Source organism: Crotalus tigris, unplaced genomic scaffold (assembly GCF_016545835.1).
Source record: "Crotalus tigris isolate CLP2741 ecotype Arizona unplaced genomic scaffold, ASM1654583v1 scf7180000018549.3470463, whole genome shotgun sequence".
NCBI classification, from domain to species: domain Eukaryota; kingdom Metazoa; phylum Chordata; class Lepidosauria; order Squamata; family Viperidae; genus Crotalus; species Crotalus tigris.
This window is the reverse complement of record NW_024097072.1, coordinates 555,166-577,763: the sequence shown is the minus strand read 5'-3', so window position 1 is coordinate 577,763 and position 22,598 is coordinate 555,166. Positions and strand designations below refer to the sequence as shown.

Genomic DNA, 22,598 nt, shown 5'->3' with positions numbered 1-22,598 from the left:
TTATGGGCCATCAACGATGTGTCCGTAGGTGGCTAATAAGACCGATATTAGCATGGAATGTTCTGCCACATACTGAACAAAGAAATGTAGACACTGTTACTTCAGCATTTGCAGCTCTGGCTTTGCGGAGTGCTCGCTTTTCTTGTGCCAAGATTGTCCTTCTGTGTTCATATGTCCGGCAGCCCTGGTACACCAAGGTGCGCCATGTCGGTCGATCATGCGCCAGAAGTTCCCAAGAGATGGTGTTAATATCCAGGGACTTAAGAGAGGCTTTCAACATGTCTTTGTATCGCTTCTTTTGTCGCCCCGTGCGATCGCTTTCCTTGAGACAGCTCACCATAGAAGAGCTGTTTAGGGATGCGATGATCTGGCATCCTTACAACATGGCCTGCCCAGCGCATCTAGATAAGCTGTTAAGAAAACCAGATAAATAGAAATCTTTGAGGACCACCAGTCCCACCTAAGCACTGAAGACCTTTTTAATATGATGACAATGCCAAAAAGATGGCAAAAACTGATTGTAATATCTTGAGGCCAAATAGGAACCATACAAGAACCCATTTGCAAGAAGTGTACTAGGGACAGCCAGCATCTTTCTGAAAGAATTAAGAGTGACATTGAAAGGAGAAAATATACCTTTATGAAGTGATGCATAGAATGGAACAAGATGCAAGAACGGAGCGTTAACAATAGAAGGATCAAGCTCAATTCTGGAAGAACTGATTTTTCACATAGTGAGAAGTTCCTCACTAAAGAAAATAAACATGGATAACCATATGGCAGTGGTTTCCAAATTCTGAAATGTAAAACTGTTTCTTCCCTATGTAAAATGGCTTACAAAGGTTTATAGAGTCCAGAATACCAGCTATGGAAGAGGCAGTCTATCAGTGTATCATTAATCAGTCTGGTTGATACAATAATGAGGAAACTGGATGTTTCAATGAATGTTGTATGACTGATAGAAGGGAATATTATTATTAAACTGTGGAATCCTTGGTGCTCTATGAGCTCGGTGGTTTTCTTGCAGATGCTTCATTATCAATCTAGGTAACGTCACCAGTGCTAGTAAAGAATGGAGTTTACAACTGAGGATGTTACTCAGTTTGGATAACTAAATGTCTGCAAGAAAACACCCAAGCTCAGAGGGAGCCAATGACCCCACATGGTATACTCCTCCAGACTGATTCAACTTCCAAGCAACTCTACTTCGATGACCGAGGCGTAATCCAATGAGCAGACCTTACTTTGAGAACCACTGTGATTGGCAAAACCATACCATAAATGAGAATGCATCTATCCTCAAAAGAGCCAAGTGCCACATTGAGGTTAAACTGCTTGGCAACCTTCTAGAAGAAGCTAAAGCTGTGAGGTCTTCCAGAAGGTGCTTGGGCCATCACGGGTGAAATAACAAATAAATGAAAAAAATAAAGGTGCTATAATCAACTACTGCAGAGTGTTCAAGAGAATTAGCTTCAAAAATATTGTCAACCATATCTTAGATATGAACAAGACTATTAAACTCCACGCCTCTTGAGATTTTATAAAGGTTTACTGCAATTTACTTCAGCGATTCCCTCCTGCTTCCTTGGGGTGTTAATGGATAAGGGTAATTTGCAGAAAATATTTCATGAGGATTTGTTAAAGGTTAATGCGTTTTTTTCCCCTTCAATTTCACAGAGTTGGCAAGGACTCCTGTAGAACTCTTACAGGGACGGGAAATTCATGCTGTGAAAACCGTTTATTGACAATTAAAAGAAAAACAGGGCAAATGAGCGACTGCCACATGCAAGTCGGATATTTGTTGCCTAATACTCTGTGCGTACTTTGGATGAATTGGTTGGGTGGCAAGGTGAGTTTTCCAAATGACATCTCAATCATACAGATTTACTTGTTAACTTTTATTTGTTTATTATTTCTTTATTTATGTCCCACCTTTATTATTTGTAAAAATAACTCAAGGTGGTGAACATATCCAACGCACTTGGATAAACCAGAACACAGTACATTTAAAAAATAACGCTTGAAAGAGATACTGGAAATGTTTCTTGAGAAACGGAAGTAAAAAAGGATTAAATTTTTGAAAATTTTATATTGGAAGATTGGACCTATTTGCAAGGTCAGAGTAAATTGTGTGTTTCCAAGGTTTTTAATTTCAGAAATCCCTCTCAACACTCTTAATTGCAAAATATCAAATGACTTTTAAATCCAAGGGCTAATTGATTAAACTTCCCACCACTAAATGGTGTTATTTTCCAAATTCAAACAAAGGTTTGCAAGTTTCTGAAGCTCTTTATTTATTCCATGATTTGATCAAGATAGTTATAAAGGTTTCTTATGCATAGGTGAACATATTGTGATTATTTAAGACAGTCAGCTTCAGCAAAATGGGTGTAACTTACACACAGAGAATTAAGAAAAGGGCGGTTTGATTACTTTAAACTCTAAATCTTCATTATATCCTGGTATAGGTTAGTTTGGTACCCTTGAAACAATGTCATTCTTTCTCTCCCCAGGCACCTTTTCAAAAACTTTGGTGAAATTAGAAGCACCAGGATTTTGTTGTTGTTATAATATCCTATATCCAATTAGCCAGGCCAACCCAGTTCACAAACCATTCAATATGACTAAAGCAAAGTTTCCACCATATGGAAGACTGGTCTATTATGAATTCATAATAGACCATTTGCTGCTAGCTTTTCATTCAAGAGTCATAAAAGTACAGTTCGCTCTAAAGCCCTACCAATTTGCTATTATTTTTTGTAATTATCCTCCCCCCCTCCCTTTTTTTTAAATTGGATGAGAGGCATCGTTCAGCATGGACTGTCCACTCAGCTTCCATTTGTGGCTTAGCATGAAAAAGGGCTAAGAGTTTGTTCACACTCCCACTGTCAAATAACAGCTTTTTCCCTAGCTTAAATAAGGCAAAAACCCCATGTAACCAGGTAACAAAAAAATTATGTCTCTTTCAATTTCTAGGTAGTCCCATGTTCCCCAACCCAGTTCTCTTCTCCACCCACAAGCTGAATGAAAAACTATGTTAAGTACTCTGGATTCTACCTGCAGGCATATATCAATTATATATACCTAGAATTAAGGAGGAACTTCCTGATAGTGAGGACAATTAACCAGTGGAACAGCTTGCCTCCAGAAATCATGGGCGCTCCATCACTGGAGATTTTTAAGAAGAGGTTAGACAGTCACTTGTCTAAGATGGCATAGGTTCTCCTTCTTGAGCAGGGGGCTGGACTAGAAGACCTCCAAGGTCCCTTCCAGATTCTATTCTATTCTATTCTACTCTGTTCTTATTCTATTCTATTCTATTCTATTCTATTCTTCTATTGAGTAGATACTCTGTCCATTAGCCTCACGCAGCCAGGAACTGATAGGCCAATGCCTCTAAATGCAACTACGGTGGAGAAGGATAGATTTTAGCCTCCTAACGTTTCTAGGATATAATTCTGAGGCCATTATTTTCCTTTCATTTCTACATTTTGATGTTGACTGTAGCTCTGAGTCTAAGGTAAGTGCTCACCCAATTTCGTTTACATCTGGGTGTACAATCTGGCTATAGGTTCACAGGCACAGAGATCATTGAAATGTTCTGTATTGACATCACAGGGAATTGTACACCATAACCTGGTTTGTGTGACTGAGTGTGCTATGTACATTATCCAATGTGGGCTGAATTACAAGCCCACGGCTTAGCATGATCTGTGGTCCCAATCATACTTTCCCAGCCCATTTAAATCATGTTTGCCCTGGCTACTTTTAACAGGAAGATCCACTGCTTCTGTTTCTGTAACTCAGCTAGAAATGTGCACAGGTTAAGGGTTTGCATATAGCCACATGCTGCCGTGGAGCTTATGAGTTATAGTCCATGGTGTCCAAAGAGATCAGATTCCCTAATTATATTCGAGCAGGAAAAACGTATCTGGAATCTTATTTCTGTTGCAGCTGAAACTTGTTTATCTAAAAGGCCAGATTCATATAGATGGTATTAAATTACCTTTCCCAACAGACCCAGTGAGTTGGCTAATGACAATGAATGATGAGAACTGCAATCCAAACATGTAACACCAGTTCCAGATTTATAGGCTGAAAATGGACATCAGCTTCCATTTGCATTTTTAAACAAGCCTCATTCCTTGATTTTTTCCCTCCTATAAAACTAGGAAGGTGGTTCATGTTTTTATCTGCATAGGCACATAAAAAGGATTGGGAGTGAGGTAGGGAAGCACCTTTAAGATCAGCTCTTAATGTTGCGATATCTGGACTGGGTTAAATAAAGTTAACCCTGTTTTGTTTTTTGGGATGGATGACAACTGAGGTTGTCCTTGTTTCGTATTGGCATAACTGGAATGGCAGAGCTGAACATTTCAACTGCTTTTTGGAGACTTTGTAGAGTTATTTTTCCATTTAAAAAAAAAAAACCCACAAAAATGCTGGTGGTGGTGTGCAACAATATACTGTAGTATATGAATTATCTCTAACTTTCTTTTCTTCATAACATTTCCTAGGCATCTTTTCGCTGTGTATGTTCATAGCCCTTTATTTCCTAGTACTGATAAAAGAGAATATTGTAGAACTGTGGGATCCTTGGTGCTCTCTGTATTCTTATGGATGTTTCTTTACCAAACTAGGTTTACATCACTATGTAAAGTAGCCTGAGCTATTTCTGATCGCTCCCTATTTTATCCAGGATCCCCAGGCTATCTCACTCAACTTTTGACCAAGAGAATTTGATGAAATCGCCGACAAGGCATTATTCACTGCGATGGAAACCTGTAACAATACCAGCCTATTAAAACGTTCAGGATGTACTTCCCCAATGCCGATATAAAAGGAATTGGCTAATTTCTAATGGTCCTAGGCCACATGACCTAGATGAGTGTAGGTCCAGTGACAGTATACCATAGCAATTTGGGGCTCACAGAAGACTTTGTATCACATTTGCACATTCAATTCCTGACTTTTAGACATGAGCAGTACATCTTTAAAATGGCTGAGTGGCCTCCTTTTGCAATTAATACTTATGACATTGTTCTAAGTCAAGGACACACACATAACAGTATTCAGAGCTACCGTATATGCCGGCGTATTAGGCAACCCGGCGTATAAGACGACCCCCGTCTTTGTCGCCGAGCCGCATTCGTAGAACGTCGTCTTATACGCTGGAAACTACCAGTATTTCTGGTGTATAAGATGACTCGGCGTATAAGACGACCCCCGTCTTTGGCGCCGAGTTTAGCGCTTCCGGAAGTCGTCTTATACGCCGGCATATACGGTATTTTAAATCAGGGCATTAACAGGCTTAAAATAAGACCCCAAATCTATCCACGATGACGCTTGAAGAAATACAGTTGTTTCTGTTTTGCCAAGGAGATTCAAATCTAGATATCTTTCAACCCTCCAAGTCCTCCCTTTCCCACATTTAATAAGCCACTGTAAATAAAGGTTCGCCAATCCAAGCTGAAAGTCCGAAGGTTTGCTACTACGTTGTGAACCGATCGTGTTTTAAAAACCCACACTGGAAGCTGAATAAATATAAATTGCATATATTGTGCTTTCATAAATATTTTTTCTAGAGGAGCGTTCTAAAGCAAGATAAGAGTCAAGAGAGCAACATCTTTGGGAGTTATCAGCAAGCTCCTTGTCTTATACCTAAGACAAGGGAAGGCCCTTCACTCCATCCAGCAGCAGCTTCTCGGATACCACTGAGAAAAACATGCTGTGGAAGGAACGTCATTTCCTCCATGGAGCACCAAGAGTCTTCAGTCGGGCAACCTATCTGACGCTCTGAGACATGTGCAGCGGTGTCAACATCTCTTCAAAGATGGCTCCTTTCACATTCGACCCTCTCAGGTTGGCCTCTTGTAGATCACAGCCTGACAGATCACAGTTCTGAAACCAACGAGGAGGTGATCAGCAGAGGTTTAGAGATTGGATGACAAACCTACAAAGCCACATGGCTGTTAAAGTTGAAGGAAACGCCCAACGATTCCCCCTGGTTTAAACCCTTTGGGGTCCATCAAAAATTGGAAGATGAAGCTCTTACCTCCAAATCGGTTCCCGCCAAGGTTGCTCCTCTCAAGTTGCAGTTTTTCAATTTTGCGTTCTTTAGAGTGGCAACTCGGAGATTGATGCCCGTCATCTGACTTCCTTCCATATCCACACCTTTCAGGTTAGCACCTGTAGTCACAAAATTCAAGCCCATCAAAAAAAAAAAAAAAAAAGAGGTGGAATTTCCTTTCATCCTCACTATGCTATTATAGCATCCTATTACAACAGGGGTCTTCAGACTTGGCAACTTTAAGACTTGTGGACTTCAACTTGTGGCTGGCTGAGGAATTCTGGGAGTTGAAGTCCACAAGTCTTAAAGCTGCCAAGTTTGAAGACCCCTGCATTACAAGATATAGCAAAAGATGCTAATTTTTATGTCGGTTGAGCCACTGGAAATATTATACACGAACTAAATTATGTCATGTTCTTCCTTTTCCAGTAAACAACAATAATAATTAAAAAAAACCTTAGAACAGCACAGTTCCTTAACAAAGGTATCTAACTATAAAAGTTTGCCATGTTTTATCTTTCTGTTTTATTTATTTTATTGTAATTTCTTTACTTAATTTTGTGAGCCATCCAGAGTCATTGAGAGCCAGATGGCTTTAATAAATTATTAAAATCGGTTGGATAGTCAGCCAGATGTTTAGATAGGATTTTGCATTTTTATTCACTTATCAAATCCTTCCCAAGAGCTGGGATAGGCAGATATTGTTAGTATTATTGTTGTTCGTTGCACAGACGGATGTTCAGACCTAATTTGGCATTTTTGCCTGCCTATCAAGTCCTTCCCAAGGACCTGGGAGAGGCATATGTGGATATTTGATGGTGTTACAGATATCATCAGAGGATGTAAGTTGTTTTGAGTAAGCTGCCTTTTGCAATTGACTGATGGTGAATTTGTCAATGTCAGTGGTGTTCAAATGGTGCTACAGTTGGTTTGGGATTGTACCCAAGGCTCCTATGAGTACTGGCACTATCTTTGCTTTCTTTTGGCACAGTCATTCTATTTCTATTTGCAGGTCTTTGTATTTTGTTATCTGCTCTCAGGTATTGCCTTATCACTAAGCGAAGTACTGCCTTATTATTAAGCGAAGTACAAGTGTATAAGCAATGGAAGTCATGGCCCTTCAGAAATTGTTGAAGAGGTTATGAAGTGCAACAGTATATGTTATGTGAAGGAATTTCCAGCAAACATTGCAGACTACAGGAACCATTTGCATTTCAGTTTGAGATGCAGACGACACAGACTCATCCCCAACAGCCTGTGCCTGTCTTTAGCAGTAAAGCGACACAGGGCACAAAACATCCTGCAGCCAAGGCTCCACACACATTTGAATTAGTCAGGTGACCCTGTGGACACAGGTAAACCTCCAATTGGCCTCAACAACTCTCTAAAAGAATACAAATGACCAGCTGTCTGCAAGGACATTCCAGCCAGAGCTGAAGAAGCTTTTTGAATGAGAAGCAACATGTCTCGTGAGAAAACATCCTTGGGACACATTCAGCCATTTCCTGAATGATACTGACTGCATTACATAAAAAGAAAAAGCCCAGTCAGTGTTTACCTTCCAAGTTAGCTTTAAGGCCAGAAGGATCTTCAAAATTGCAGCTTTTCAGCGATGCTCCCTCTGCATTTGAGCACAGCATCTTTACACCTTGGAGATTGGCATACTGCCAAAAAAAGAGGAAAGCAAAATTCTCAGGTGAAAAAGAAGCCACATTTCAATCTGATATAGAATTCTGCAGGCTACATTTGACAAATGGTGGGCTTGATCACATTTGCTTAAAATACTCCAATGAAGAAAAATCCACAGCTTTTGTTAGCCGAATCTGCAGGTGACAAATCACAGTGCTTTGCCTAACGGAGTTTATCTCAACTCCGAAAACTTTAGCTCTTGCTTCATTTCATGGTTAATAATCCCTTTCATCTTTTCAGGTCCATCCTGCCAAATCCATCTCTTCTGTTTCTTGGTATTTCTTTGCAAATAAATCCAAATTAGTAGAGAGACATGGGACATTTCCAGAGCTAGAAGCTGCCATCAGGTGGACAACTAGACATTTTAGCTTAGCATGGTTCACACTGATGGGTTTTGCTGTGATTGACAAGGGTCTTTAGTAGTCATATCTTAAGAGGCTGTGGTTTATTTCTAGGCCATGCATGCTCCACACTGCAGCTACTTTGCAGTTCCCCTTTTATTAAAAGGTGTACTAGCTAGTTTGGGCACACCACTATGGAACAGAACAATCCATTTTGCCTAAGCTTGTGCAAGAGGTGTGCATTTTATTCTTAGTCCTTATCCAAATAACACCCACATCTAGAACAGATCCGGAGAGATCAGCCCGTTCAAGGTTTGCGCAGCAGAGATTTGCATGGGCCAGGTTGCATCGGCTCAAGTTGGCCATCTTGAAGTTGATGTACCGGAGATCTAAACGAGAGAGGTCAGCACCACTAAAATTTAACCCCTGGAGGAGAAGAGAACAGCGGTCAGGTTATACAGTCCATAAAGAATCTGAGCTCAAAACAACCGTTTCAACTCTGTCATGGTTACATCAAGCTCAAAACAACCCATCTGGAAGTGAAGCTTTGGGGGGGGGGGTTCACCCCTGTTATCTACATTTTGCATCAGCTGTGCAAAATCCAGCTCAAAAATCCAAACGCAACTGCTTGGAAGGCAAAGTATCTAACCTAACTCAGAGGAGGAATACACTCAACATTTATGTTTTTTATTTATTTATTTGTTCAATGTCTAGAGCCGCCCATCTCAGTGAGTGACTCTGGGCTGTTTACAATTCAGAACATATGTTGCAGTTAAAAATATAAAAAAAAACATTTTAAAACAATAAAAACAATAAACAATAGTAAAAAAAAAATTAAAACATCCAATTCAAGATACACAAGAAAATGTGATCCAGGTTCCTCTAAAGCAATGTTTCTCAACCTTGACAATTTTAAGGCATGTGGACTTCAGCTCCCAGAATTCCACAGCCAGCTGGCTATGAAATTCTGGGAATTGAAGTCCACATGCCTTAAAATTGTCAAGGTTGAGAAACACTGCTCTAAAGCATGGTTGTCCAACCTTATTTTCCCTGGGTTGGGCCACATATAAAATATATACTGCAGTATAGTTAATGTATATAAATAGCAAACTTCCTTAATTTTTCAATATTTTGTATTATCTTGTGGGGCCTCATTATTAGCTATCCAGGGCTGCAGGCTGCCTGTGGTGATTTTTAACGTATCGGTGTAAACTTTTCTCTTTACAAATTGTGCAAAACAGGTCCCAAAAAAACATCCTTATTTCTTTTTTTTTATTTCATTTTCTCATGGTACCTGACAGCGTAGCTCCGACTTGGTTGAGGTGGCAAGGAGGAATCTAACAAACTCCTTTCGAGAAATCGGGGAGTGGTCTTCTGCAGGCTGGGAATTCTGTCCCAAAAACGGGAAGAAGAGTTTAGGCCCAAACAATACGAGATGGAATAGCTTTTGAAGAAAAGATTGGACAGCCGCCTATCTGAAATGATATAGAGTCTCCTGCTTGAGCAAGTTGGACTAGGGGTCCCCAACTGGGGTCGCCAACCCGCGGTCCATGGACCAGTACCAGGCCGTGGCATGCCAGCAACCGGTCTGCACAAACAAGCAAAGCCCCATCCGTGAGATGCAGGCAGCACACAAAACCACACCCGCTTCAGTCCACGGAAAAAGCTCTCTCCACAGAACCTGTTGCCCAAAAGGTTGGGGACCTCTGGACTAAAGACTCCAAGGTTCTTTCCAGCTTTATTCTGATTGTTTGATTGATTGCTTACATTAGGTGATATACAGCAGCGTGGGATTTCTGAGGCATTTTCAAGAAGGATATTTACAAGAAGTTGGGGATGTTGACATTGTAGGCTTGTTACATCTAATTCTGTCCCTTTCCTCTACACCAGACATGTCAAACACAAGGCCCAGGGGCCAGATGCGGCCCGCGAAGTAGTTTCATGTGGCCCGCGAAGCCATCCTGGAAACAGTGAGGGAATGGCCTCCGTTGCCTTGGCCCTGGCCCAGGCCAGCCGGGAGCCAATGTACAATTTTGTGGTGGCCATCTATGCTGAAACGCATTCAGTCTTAGCTCCACAAGGCCTTCTGGAAACAGCAGAGTGCATGCTGGGGAGGTGTCACCCTTTGTGAGGAATGAAGAAATGGACCATGCCTTGGCACTTGCCCCGGTCCCACCCCCTTCTGCCACAGACCCACAGATCTGTCCCACTCCTACCTAGGCCCCCACAGGCACCCTTGACGTGAACGATGTAGAGCTGGCCACGCCCACCCAACTGGCCACACCCACTCCATCCATACCCACCAAATAGGCCACAGCTACCCTGGCCATACCCACCCGGCCCCCTGAGCGCAACCACAATGCTGATGCGGCCCTCAATGAAATTGAATTTGACACCCCTGCTCTACACCACATTCAGAAATCACTGGGTTTTTTTTTTGCTAATTTACATATTCTGGCTTCACTCTATGGTTGAGCCCATTAATGTTTATGTTTGAAGAACAAAGCAACATAAATTGTTGGCACGCTACGTTACAGTGGTGCAGCCATTTGAGCGTGCTCTCCATGATATCTATGAAAATTAAGTTGCTATCCTTAAGCCATATATAGTACGTGTGCATCTCTCTGAAAATAACTGACTTGACTGGCGTCCACTCAGAATGTTGCCAATTCAACGTTACTGGCTTTTGTTCACTTTTTCATACTTTTTTTTTTATTAAGGATTCTCACAAGATAAAAAATAATGCCACTTAGTGTCAGAAAGAAGGGAAAAAAAATACAAAGTGCAAGATTTATCTCTCTCAAAAACTTCTTCAAAATGTTTTGTTTTTAAGAAATAGAAACATTTCCAGGGCGCAATATAACATAATAAGCAAGTTGTAACATGGAAACCAAAACAAGGGCAAATGACCGGAAAGTAATCAGATACGAAAATAAGTATTACCTTAATTGCTAGTTCAAGGTGTTCAATCAGGGAGTCAATGCCAAAGAATCTTGCTTCCTCTGAGACACCTAGGGTAAGATGATCGACACAATACAAGCTAGCAATGGTTGGGAATAATGACAAGATTCACCACTCAACCTTCCTGCTCTCTAGGAACTGCTCTCTAGGCTGTAGGAACCATGCACAGGATCAGGCAGTTTCACTGGGCCAAGATTCTTTGCCAGAACTGCTCTTAATCATAATTAATGTTAGATGTCAATCATGATTTACTACTTAAGATCAACAATGGTCTGAAGATGAATTGTAAGCCAGCTTCATACAACATGCTGTTTTATTGCATGCCAGGTTAGCATCAACATGTTAACAACAAAATCTTATCTGGTAATCTTAATCTTAAATCCCTTTTCCAGATCTATTTGATTAAAAATTCCACAACCTCTACTTAGCCATGCGTTGACTGACTGATTAATCCCACCTTTCCTCTAAAGCAGTGGTCCTCAACCTTTTTTTGACCATGGACCCCCTTTAAATACCTTTTGTGGTCATGGACCATGGCCACGGACCCCCAAGACTTAACTCAAGATTTAAATTATAACAATTCTTCAAGCCTTCACAGACCCCCTGTGATGACATCACAACCCCCACAGGTTGAGAGCCAGTGCTCTAAAGAGCTCAAAAGGCTGTTACCTTAATTCTTGTTCCTCCAATTTTCTCCCACAACTCTATCAGATAGTATGGGCTAAGAAAGAATGACTGGCCCAAATCATCCAGTGACTTGAACAAGTGTAGTCTTAGTTGGTTATGGTGTTGGACTCGGTCTGGAGAAACTCAAGATCTTACCAAAATGCCAAAAGCTTGCATGGGATTTCCACATCCTTGGTTCTATTCAGGAAGCTTGGCTTTAGACTTCTTTTAGAACAAGCACAGTTCCAACAAAGGCAACATAATGTTTTATAGGTCCTAGTACATACCTAGCAAGTTAATGCCATCGTTCACAATTAGCTGTCCATGCCGCAAATAGTTTAAGATTGGTTCAAAGTACTCCGGACTTCGGTCAATCAGGAAAGCTCCACTGTGATCTCTCTTGTTTCCCCAAGCATCTGTTGCAGAAGGACACATTTTTGTAAAAAAAAAAAAAAAAATTGCTTTAATAAAGCGTCAATTTCTCACCCTCCCCATCTCCATCCCTCCCCTGCAGCTTAGATGGATCAACTGGAGGCAAGTTTGGAAATCAGACTTAAGTGCCTCTCGTTGCCCACCACAAATTTAGAACAAGAATATAGTAAATAAGGAGGAAAGGACATCCTCTAAACCATAAATATATGTTCCACTCGCTTCACAGGTGTTTCTGTTGGGCAGGGCAAGAACTACATTTACATTCTAAAAGCGGACAGGATAATGGGATGGTGCTCATGGTTTTAAGAGGTGAACTCAATACTCCTTCAATTCCATGCAATGGCACATTTTTGACCCCTGTATGATCCAGGAAAGAGCCCCAAACCTGTTTACATGTGGTATGTAAAGGCATTAATAACTATGTTCTTTTTTTGTGGCAGGCTTTGATTTTGTAGGCTGAACATCATTGCTCACTCCTGACTTAAATGAACTGAAATAAGCTATGGTGACATTCCTGCTAAATTGTTCCTTTCTTCTTTAAGCACCTTTGGACATGCTCCTCTAACCAAGGAGTTTAGCTAGACAATGCTGCAAGTTCAAACTCCCATCTTTGTTTACAGACAAGAAGCTAAACGGTGCCACTGTGGTATGTGTAGTTTCTCAGAATCATCTTACATCAAGCCTTACTTTGCAATAAAGAACAGTTTACAGGCCGTGGATTTGCAAATTGAGTACTGGATAGAATACTGGAGAGACCTTTCACATATGTAACTTAAGTCATACTGACCTTTATCTTTAAACATGTGGGCCAGCATGCTATCCGGTTCTTTACTAACTAAAGTGCTCCTAAGAAAGAAATGTAGAGAAATTAATGAGTAAATTGGCCACACTGGCATTTGAAGTAGCATTCAAGTGGGGATTTTAAAAAAGTGGGGATTTTAAAAAAGTGGCTTTTATGTGATAAGCAATTTGGGTCCCAATGTGGCTCCACACCAGAATGACGAATGTTGGTTGAACCTTTAATTTAATAAAGGTTTAATTTAACAAAGGTTTAATGTTAATCTTTAATTTGTGAAACTGCTTAATTTTCAGGGGGGGGGGAGAAGGAACTAAGAAAAGCCAAGGTAACATCATATTAAACCAGCATTTAAATCATAGATGGTTGAATTATGTACATCTCGGTTGTACATCTGGGTTATACATAATAATAACCAACAATTGCCTTCAGATAGCATGCTACACAAACAGCCCTGCAGTTTAGCCTGGAGCCTGAATCCAACCACTGCATTCAAAAGTTGTTGACAGCTTTATTAATGAACAATGCATTTAATACTTAGGAACATAATATTTCCAGCGATAAACTTTTTCACAAGAAGAAAACAGACTCTTACCGGGTAGTTGTGAAATACCGTCCTCCTACATTGAGTGTGATCCAATCCGAATGAGATCCTGTTAATGTTTCTAAAGAGTTGATATCATTCTGGGGATCTAGGAACGTGGAAAGCATATCATCGTACAGTAACCACTTCAGACTTCCTGTTCTTCAGGAGGAAAACAACTTGGTGTACTTACCAATGAATGGTTCGCCTTCACATACAAAAAGAACGTCATCATCTCTATTGGTTAAAGAAAAAGAGAAAGAAAACCAGGGATTCAGAATAAGCCTGACAGATGTTTTTGGAAAACAGTAGTTGTTCATTCCAGAGTCCACGGTTTTAGAGAGACTAAAATCGATCTTACTGCATTATAATAGTTTAAGTGACGAAGATCTAAATAACAATTCAACTGTGTTAAGTGGCTTCATGTGAAGGAGTTTGAGCTAGTCCTTTTATGCAATAGTTGTTTATGGATAGTCTGTATATCAGACTTGCTCTGAAATGCAGTGTTTGAGCAAGAACAGTTTTTTTAAAAAATGTGAAATCACTAAGATTGTTTTCTCTTTTCAAAACAGGAAGTGAGCGCCACAGTCTAAAACCAGAGTCTGATTTTTATTTTCTTACACTCAACTGCTTCAATGTCAGTTTTATATATATATTACCTTGAGTGTTTTTTTGATGCACCCTGTCGGCCCAATTATGGGAGAAAGAAATCTCAAGGTAATTCTCTCCTGTCTCTTTCCTCCCTGACACAGCTGACAAAGTGAGAAAGAGCCTGTAGCCTAGAGGTTAACACAGCTGCCTAAAGTGCAAGCAGCCCAGATTCGAATCTCAGAAGGGTATGTTTGGCTGATGAGAGCTAATTAGTTCGAAATAGCTATTCCATTCTCCCTTAATTCGTTGTTAGCAATCCAAATTTATTTAAATAGATAGATAGATAGATAGATAGATAGATAGATAGATAGATAGATAGATAGATAGATAGATTAACAAACTCTCCATGCTCTAAATTCAATTCCTTTTGCAGATGGTTTTTATCCAAATTCCTTAAATGCAATGACATTTGTGTTTGGGAAAATTGGAAAATTAAGAGTCAAGCTGAAGAGTTAGATTCATATTTATGCAACGATACTCTGGTAAAGAGGCTTTGTTTACCGCATACTTCCCAACAAATTCAATAAGCATAGGATACTTGGAACAAACAATGTTAGTAGAAATTATTTGTTAGAAGGCAAACTATAGGATGGGGGTAGCAATTCTCTAGCCAGGAAAGATGGAATGCAAACCCATTTGTAACCATTACACAATGAAATCCACATAAAATCCTGTCCCAGTTGAGCAGCTATATAAATCTTATAATTTGACTCTGAAGCTCAGGCTTTTCCTTCCTCTGCTTTTTCATTTATTGTAATCAGAGTGTGCAACAAGGATAAATGCTTGATACCCTCCAGATGCTTTGGACTACAGCTCTCACCATGTCCAACCGGCATGAAAATTATATTTCTGGACATCTGGAAGACATCAGGTTGCCTACTCCTAGTGCACAATAATTTTGAATTCTTCACTGACTTTTTAGCTAAGTCACTTCCAAATCAGAATCAAATCGTGGTTTGAATGGGGTTGGGATTATGATTTACAGAATGGGCTTTTCAGATGTCAGAGTAGACCCATGCTTTGTGCTAAGCCACAGTTGCGGATTATTTAGATTTGGCCTTGGGCATGGCATTCAGTCAAGCCAGGACGCCTTGGCAACCACATTATATTGCTGAATATTGTGTGTGAAATGAGACACCATGATTTGCTCAACAAACTGTTATTCAAACCAGGGGTGGGCAACATTTTGGTTGCCAAAGGCAATACTTAACGTTTTTTAGGACGGAGGTCTATCACATAAGCAAGTAGGGATGGGGTGGAGGAAGAGTGGAAATGGAAGAATATAGAATAAGTTGGAAGGGACCTTAAGAGATTTTCTAGCCCAATCCTCCCCTCAGGCAGGAGGCTCTATACCACCAGTGTCTTATTGAAAACCTCCAGTGATGGAGCACCCACAACTTCTGAAGGCAAGTTGTTCCATGAATAACCATTCTGATTGTCAGGAAATTTCTCCTTAGTTCTAAGTTGCTTCTCTCTTTGTTTTCCATTTGTTGCAGGAGAACATGGAGCTATAATATATTCTCCATAGACTAATCCCAGTTGATGGCTTTGTAGGAAAGGGGTTCATGGCCATTTCAATATCAACACATTGTACTCTATCTAATGGGGTATTCCTGAATCAGCTTCTATTCCATCTTCCAAGCTTATTAGGCTTATTCGAAAGGGCTCTAATGAACACATTTCCAAAATGGGCTAATCTTACCTAATTAAGGCAATGTCATCAATGAGTCCACCTCTTCCATTGTAGACGCTGGTTGCTTTTATTCCAAGCTTATTACTTGCGACAGAAAGCAAATCGGACAGTGTTCCATAAACAGCCACAACCTATAAGAGAAAGTTAGTCTTTTAATCCAATACACAGAATTAGCTGCTCTGGAATTTTCATCCATTTATATTGTCTACTAGTATACAAATCCACGCGCTGTGCAGCGCTCTTGATCTGCTTCAAATTCAGCCCAAGATAAATTGCACCATTTTTTTTCTGCAGAAGTCTTTCAATCTTAGAAAATCTGGGCTTCTTTCTCATTTCCAGTCTCCACAATGTAGATTGCAACAAAGAAATAGTTTTATCTACACTTGAAACTTAATATATTTAAGGTATTTTAGAGAACAGTCATGCTACCGGTACCTTTTCAATTAAATGGAGCCAATTTCTAGACTCGTACTAGATCCAAACAGCGCAACTGCTGAATTAAGGGGGCGAGTATGTGCATCCTGCCATCACAATGTGGTTTATTTGTTTCAGTTTTCAGTAATAAACAACAATTGGTTGGGTTTGTGTAATAAACCATACAAGTAGTTCTTGTTTAGTGTTTACAATTGGAACTGGTAACTTGGTTATTTAAGCAAAGCAATCACAAAGTGAAATGCAATTCTGCTTAGATCTTATTTCAGCTTTCTCAGATCTGGAAAGGTTGTAAATATAAGAATTGGTCATAAAGTTACTTTTTCATCACTGTCATAACTTCAAACGGTCACTAAGTGAGGCAGTTACTAAACGAAGCAGTCATTAAACAAGGACTGCCTTATTTCAATGTGGTTCATTTGGTTCTGACACAGCATAATCTGAAAACTGAGTAATTTATCTTTTTATGTAAACGTGTGTAGAACTGTACCTTTACAAACAGAATCTTAAGAGATTCATAAGTGGCAGAAATGTGACATTATTATATATATATATCCAGAACTGATTGTATCTATTGACCATAAAAAAGTAGAATATTGTACATTTTAAATACATTGTGAAGCCAATAAAAGCAACCAGTGGAAGTATTTCCAAATTGGGAAGATTCTGAGTTAAATTATTTCAGAACATTTCCATAATTAATTGAAGGAAACTGGGTCACTAGGCAATCGAAAGACAAAACAATTCCAAAACTGTTATTAGGCCACATCGATATTAGATGATGGGATGGTGGAGATTTAATCACCTAATGTAGAATTATCCAGCTTTATCATTGGAGATAATTTTCTCTTTCTTTTTTTCCTCTTAAATGTTTATGGCTTCCAATATTTTTGCTTACAACTTCAGCGTACTGCTAGAATGCAACGAAGTCTACCACGGCAGATGGACTGCTCCTGTTTTATTTTCTGAGTCTCTCAACCACAGATGGGAAACCACATCCTGTGGGTTGTCATTTGTTTTGCATTCCCAACAAGGTAAAGCACAGATTCGTATGTCAAAGGCCATCATTTTAAAAAGCCAGTCACTTCATAAACCCAAAGCAACAGGGTTCCACAGGTGCTGGCTGATCTGATGCACAAATTTAAAAAAAAATAAAATAAAATTGCCAGTCCTCCGTTGTTTATAATCCAGAGTTTCCATACCTGTTCCCAATCATGGTCCTGCCACCTGTTGTTAAGAGTGAGCAGAAACAGCAGTAAGGGAAAAACTTTTGATCGGTCCAAACGTCATCCCACCGTTTCCTAGCCAGCCCTCCTGGGTCCGCACTCCATCAAAATGAGCAAATGTCAACCAAGAGGAATATCTGGGAAACTTCAAGGGGCAAAGTTCTGCAGAAGTTCCTCGCCTGTCTTAAAAATCGATCATAGCTTGAGCTGCACATTATGTCAATGACAAAAAGGACACTGTTTCTTTTTTACTTGGCGTATACATTTCCCAAAGATTTCCATTCTTGGCCAAACATATTTGAGTTGAAATATTTCTTGAGGAAAGGAGGGCTACGAGTAACTTAAACCCACCACCCCAAAACTTTTTAAAATAATAATAATAATAATAATAATAATAATAATAATAATAATAATAATAATAATAGTTGTTGTTGTTGTTGTTGTTATTATTATTATTATTATTATTATTATTATTATTATTGATCATCGCACAGTCAGCCAGATGTTCAGACTGGATTTGACATTTTTGTCTACCTATCGAGTCCTTACCCAGGACCTGGGATAGGCAGATGTGGATGTTTGATGGTATTACAGATATTGTCGCAGGATGGAAGCAGTTCCTAGTAAGGCCGCCTTTTGCAATTGACTAATAGCGAATTTGTCAATGCCAATGGTGTTGTTGTTGTTATTATTTTATGGAATATTTTATGTAATGAAAGTCACTACTAAACTTCTTTTAAAAAAAATGATAAAACACTTATATTTTAAGACAGTACAGTTTAATGTTTTCACGCAATATCCTAATCTCCTCGAGGCACTAAACACGAGCAATGCTAACTGCTGATTTATCGAACTATCACGCTCAACTTCCACAACCAGCAAAACCAACTTCGGTGTTGCAAAATACAGGAAGTTCTCAATTTATGACCAGAATTAGGACCAGAATTTCCAAAAACCATCGTTAAATGAGTCACCCCCAATTTTACAACTTTTTGCCATAGTTGTTAAGCAAATCACTGCAATTTTTTAAGTGAACTATCTGGTCCATTAAGCAAACCCCACTTCTTCCATTTGCTTTGCCTGTCAGTAGCCATCCCAGATGGTCACAAATGGTGATCATATAACCATGAGATGCTGCAATTGTTGTAAACACAGGTAGTCCTTGACTTACAACAGTTCATTTAGTGACTGTTCAAAGTTACAAGGGCACTGAAGAAAAAGTGATTTAGGATCATTTTACAACTGTTGCAGCATGCCCACAGTCATATGATCAAAATTTGGGTGCTTGGCAACTGGTTCATATTTATGACGCTATCCCAGGGACTAGTGACTTTCCTTTGCAATCTTCTGACATGCAAAATCAATGGGGAAGCCACTTAACAAACTGTGCTACTTAATCACTACAATAATTCGCTTAATACCTGTAGCAAGAAAGATGGTAAAATAGGGCAAAACTCACTTCACAAATGTCTCACTTAGTGAGATGAATGTTGGTGTCCTAATTTCAAACGGTCATTAAAAATGATTCAAAGTCAAGGACTTCCTGTATGATGGTGGTTATAATCTAGGATATTGCAAGGAAGCCAGTTTTGGGGGGGGGGGTCCTAAATCTTGATTTAGCTTTCAGAGGCTCTCTTTACACACTTTTGCTAGAGCAATAAGCAGGAAGATAGAAGCTGCTGTGACTGTTTTGGATGAATCACAGCTTAGAGTCACGTTCAAATCCTAAACTCTGGTTCATTTATTATACTGTGAATCACAAGAAAGTGAGTGGAGGAAATGAAATTTAGACAACCAGCAGCTGTTTGCAAATAATTAGTCCTTGATGCACAATATCAGAAAAAGAATTTGTGGGAAAGAACACTGTAACACCAAAACATTGGAAATAACAAAGACAAACTCTGTTTTGTGCTCAGATATTAACCCCTCCATACAATTTTGCTTTTCTTCTTCCTGCTTGTTGAGTTATTATTAGATTATGACAGCAAAGAAGTAAATCTTATGGATTATTTATACTCCAGTGCCTACTCAGAGTTTCCAGGACAGATTCTTGTATACTGTACTGACTTGTAATAGGGTTTGGTTGTACATGATGTGTGATCCCAATCATTATGGTTTGTTAATCAGGGAAATATGATTTAGCGTCTTGGGTAAATCCAACCATGGTGTTATCTAACAAATTGAATCCAAAAGAATACCAGTATCTGGCACAGTAAGGCAGAAAATCCTTGTTGGGATCAAGATGATCACAATTTGTTGCAATTATAATTTACTGGACAAGCCAAAACATTAATACACAATGCTAACCATAGAAAAGAAGAAGCAATATTTTGGGAGGAAGCCTAGCTCCATTTTATCAAAACAAATCTACACAGGTTATTTGTACAGCTAGGTGCTGACACAGATCTTTTAAAGACTAAATCCTGACAAAACAGCATGTCTCCAAATAAACTTATAAGTTATATTCATTATATAACTTATATAATGAATATAACTTATATTCATTAATTTATGCCTGTCCCTTGGCCCACGAAAAAGTGATGCAAAGCTTGCATTTTCATTAACTTGAAAGGGACTTTTTACTGGCACACAATCAGCCAAGTCACCGGCTAATTTCAGATACAGCTCTAAGACATAGCAGGCTAATCTGGAATTTGCTATTAAGAAATTGTCCTAAATAAAAGAACTGACACCTTAGACCAAATTATCCTTCATCCTACTGTAATTACTCTTATCCCTTTCTCCTAAATCATGATCCTGTATTATTATTTTTATGACCCTGTAATCCATTGTATCATGGTGGAGACAGGGCAACTGAATGGAGCTGAATGTTTACTAACCGGATACCTTTCCTGATGCCTACACAGAGTTCATAAGTTATTTTCTCTTTGTGCCCTGATAGAGAAACATCTGTCACTGTCCAGGATTGAACTCTCAATCTCCTGAGTATGAGGTGAGCGTCTGCAACTCTAGGCCAGTGCACAGTTCATGATCCTATATTAATTAAACCTATGATAATTCAATGCAGTCTTTATATTCTGTATATTTAATCCAGCAGTGCTTCAGGAATGAGGATAGGCAAACAAGCATACTGCATCTGTCTGGTTAACGGTGCAAGCCATTCCTAACTAGGAGAATTAGAAGACGTAATGGTTGTGTCTGCATAATACATTATGCTTAGTTGGACTTTCTGTGGCTCTATGATTTGCATGCACCAGTCCACTTAATTTATGCATTGTGAAAATGCAGAAAAAAATGATCAATTCATTAACAGGTTAAGAGTGCTGTGTGCATGCAAACTCTTTTTCTTTTGCAATAATTGGTATTAAATTACTGAGTGCCCACTAGGTGGAAGGGAAAAATTTAAATTAAATTGTTAACAATCAGCATCAGTTAATAGCACTTTTGGGAAAGATAGTTGGCATTTTTGTACACCACAGTTCTGATGATTTGCATTTTTATCAAAGCGATCATTTATTTTATGGATTTCATGTACTACAGTACTGTGCATCAAAAAAGCTTTAAATACGTATTTCTACTCTGAAGGTCATCACCAAGTGAAATGCAATGCAATCACCAGAAAATCTGCATAAGTATTAATGATTTTAATTGTGGACTAAACATCAAATTGCTATGAAGCCTACTAAGAAGACCACACATATCTGGTCTGAAAAAGTGAAGACAGGCATTAAATGGCTGTAAAGAGTTTTGCCTTCCCTCTAGTTGTCCTCCAGATTTTTGCAGGTCGGATACAACAGCCCCTATGTAGGCAATGACTCTATTTCCATATTCTTATGTGCTCCAGTTCTGTTGAACAATACATTTCATCACCCTGCATAGGAAATCCAGGGAGTTTCAAGTCTTACCAAATTAGGTAGCTGCCCTCAACTGACTAATCCTGAATTCCAAACAGGATGAGAGCTGGTAAATCCTTGGGGGATAGGAGACCACCAGGAAATCCTAGGGCTGTAGCCAAGATCAGAAAGTTTTTTTTAAAAAAAAGGGAAGCCAGTCACCTCCACCTCCAACCACATCATTTTCTCTGCGGAGAGACTTTCTCATCCCCTTTCTGGGAAGGTGGCCAGCTCAGAGAAGGGTGGGGTGGAATTCCAGGCAACCCCGGAGGAAGTAGCTCAATGATTCTGGGGAAGAAGAATCTCAAGGAAATTAAAATTCACATTTGGGGTTGGTTGTAGTCCTTTTGCATCAGCTCAGTTCTGGAAATGCACTACTCCAAGGAACATCCAAGGTTGGCCGCTTGGAAGACTTGTGGACTTCAACTCCCAGAATCCCCCAGCCAGCAATTGCTGGCTGGGGGATTCTGGGAGTTGAAGTCCACAAGTCTTCCAAGTGGCCAAGCTTGGACACCCTTGCACTATTTCCATCCCTCTCATCAAATCCAGTGGGAATTGCTCCCATGGAAGCTGGCCCGTTTTTCCCAGGGAAAAACCTTCCATCTGCAGTTCCAGCCCGGCTATTCCCTGCTGGAGACTGTAGGCTCTCCGGGAGCAGAGACCTCGTGGTGTCCCTGATGCAGATCCAGAATCAAGAGGGAGGCCAGTCCTACTGCAAAGCCACGCCAAAGCGGCTTCTTCCCCGCTTCCCTTCGGCCGGCTTACCTTCCCATTTCTGGGGCTGCCATTAACAAACAGGGTGACTCTCTTCATGTCCTCCCTCCGGAGTTGCCTGACCCAGCCTGGCTACAAACCCGGAAGAGTGGCTTCCTTAACCAACAGGCCCACCCACCAATCCTCCCCCTGCTTGTTTTCCCTTTGCCCAATCGGATTCGAAGGGAACGAAGTGGGCGGGACTTTCAGGCTGGGTGGGCGACTTGTCCGGGCGATTTGCTTTTCAGAAACAGAAAGGGCGGGGCTTTGAGGAGAAGGGCGGAGCAGACGAGCGGGCGGGACAGAGTCGCCTCTTTCTCTCCCCCCGCCGCTCCGAAAGGCGAGCCTCGCTCCTCATTGGCCACGTCGGTATCACGTGATCCCTCAACCGTTCTTTCATCGTTCTGAACGAACAACCCATCCGCAGGGCCGGGATTTCTTCCAAGGGGAG

The 22,598-nt window shown here is 40.1% G+C and overlaps 1 protein-coding gene across 1 annotated transcript; it reads right to left on the bottom strand.

The window, feature by feature from the left end:
• Window positions 1–5,539: 5,539 nt before the first annotated feature.
• On the bottom strand, window positions 5,540–22,350 carry KCTD9 (potassium channel tetramerization domain containing 9). The gene is made up of 12 exons (XM_039354186.1): window positions 22,160–22,350; window positions 15,892–16,013; window positions 13,732–13,775; window positions 13,551–13,647; window positions 12,947–13,005; window positions 12,015–12,143; window positions 11,044–11,111; window positions 9,395–9,490; window positions 8,377–8,526; window positions 7,629–7,734; window positions 6,056–6,189; window positions 5,540–5,901 (listed from the first exon to the last, which is right to left on the bottom strand). The coding sequence occupies exons 1-12, from the start codon at window positions 22,205–22,207 to the stop codon at window positions 5,785–5,787; spliced, it is 1,170 nt and encodes a 389-aa protein (XP_039210120.1). The 5' UTR covers window positions 22,208–22,350; the 3' UTR covers window positions 5,540–5,784.
• Between the last annotated feature and the right edge of the window lie 248 nt (window positions 22,351–22,598).

Bases quoted from the DNA above. Each gene is read 5' to 3' on its own strand.
- KCTD9 (XM_039354186.1), bottom strand. From the start codon at position 22,207: ATGAAGAGAGTCACCCTGTTTGTTAATGGCAGCCCCAGAAATGGGAAG. The intron at 8,527-9,394 runs GTACCATGAGAA...CTTCTCCTCCAG, and splicing joins AGTCGGAGCTACGCTGTCAG to GGGTTAAATTTTAGTGGTGC. The intron at 7,735-8,376 runs GTGGGTGTTATT...TTTTTTTGGCAG, and splicing joins TCTCCGGATCTGTTCTAGAT to TATGCCAATCTCCAAGGTGT.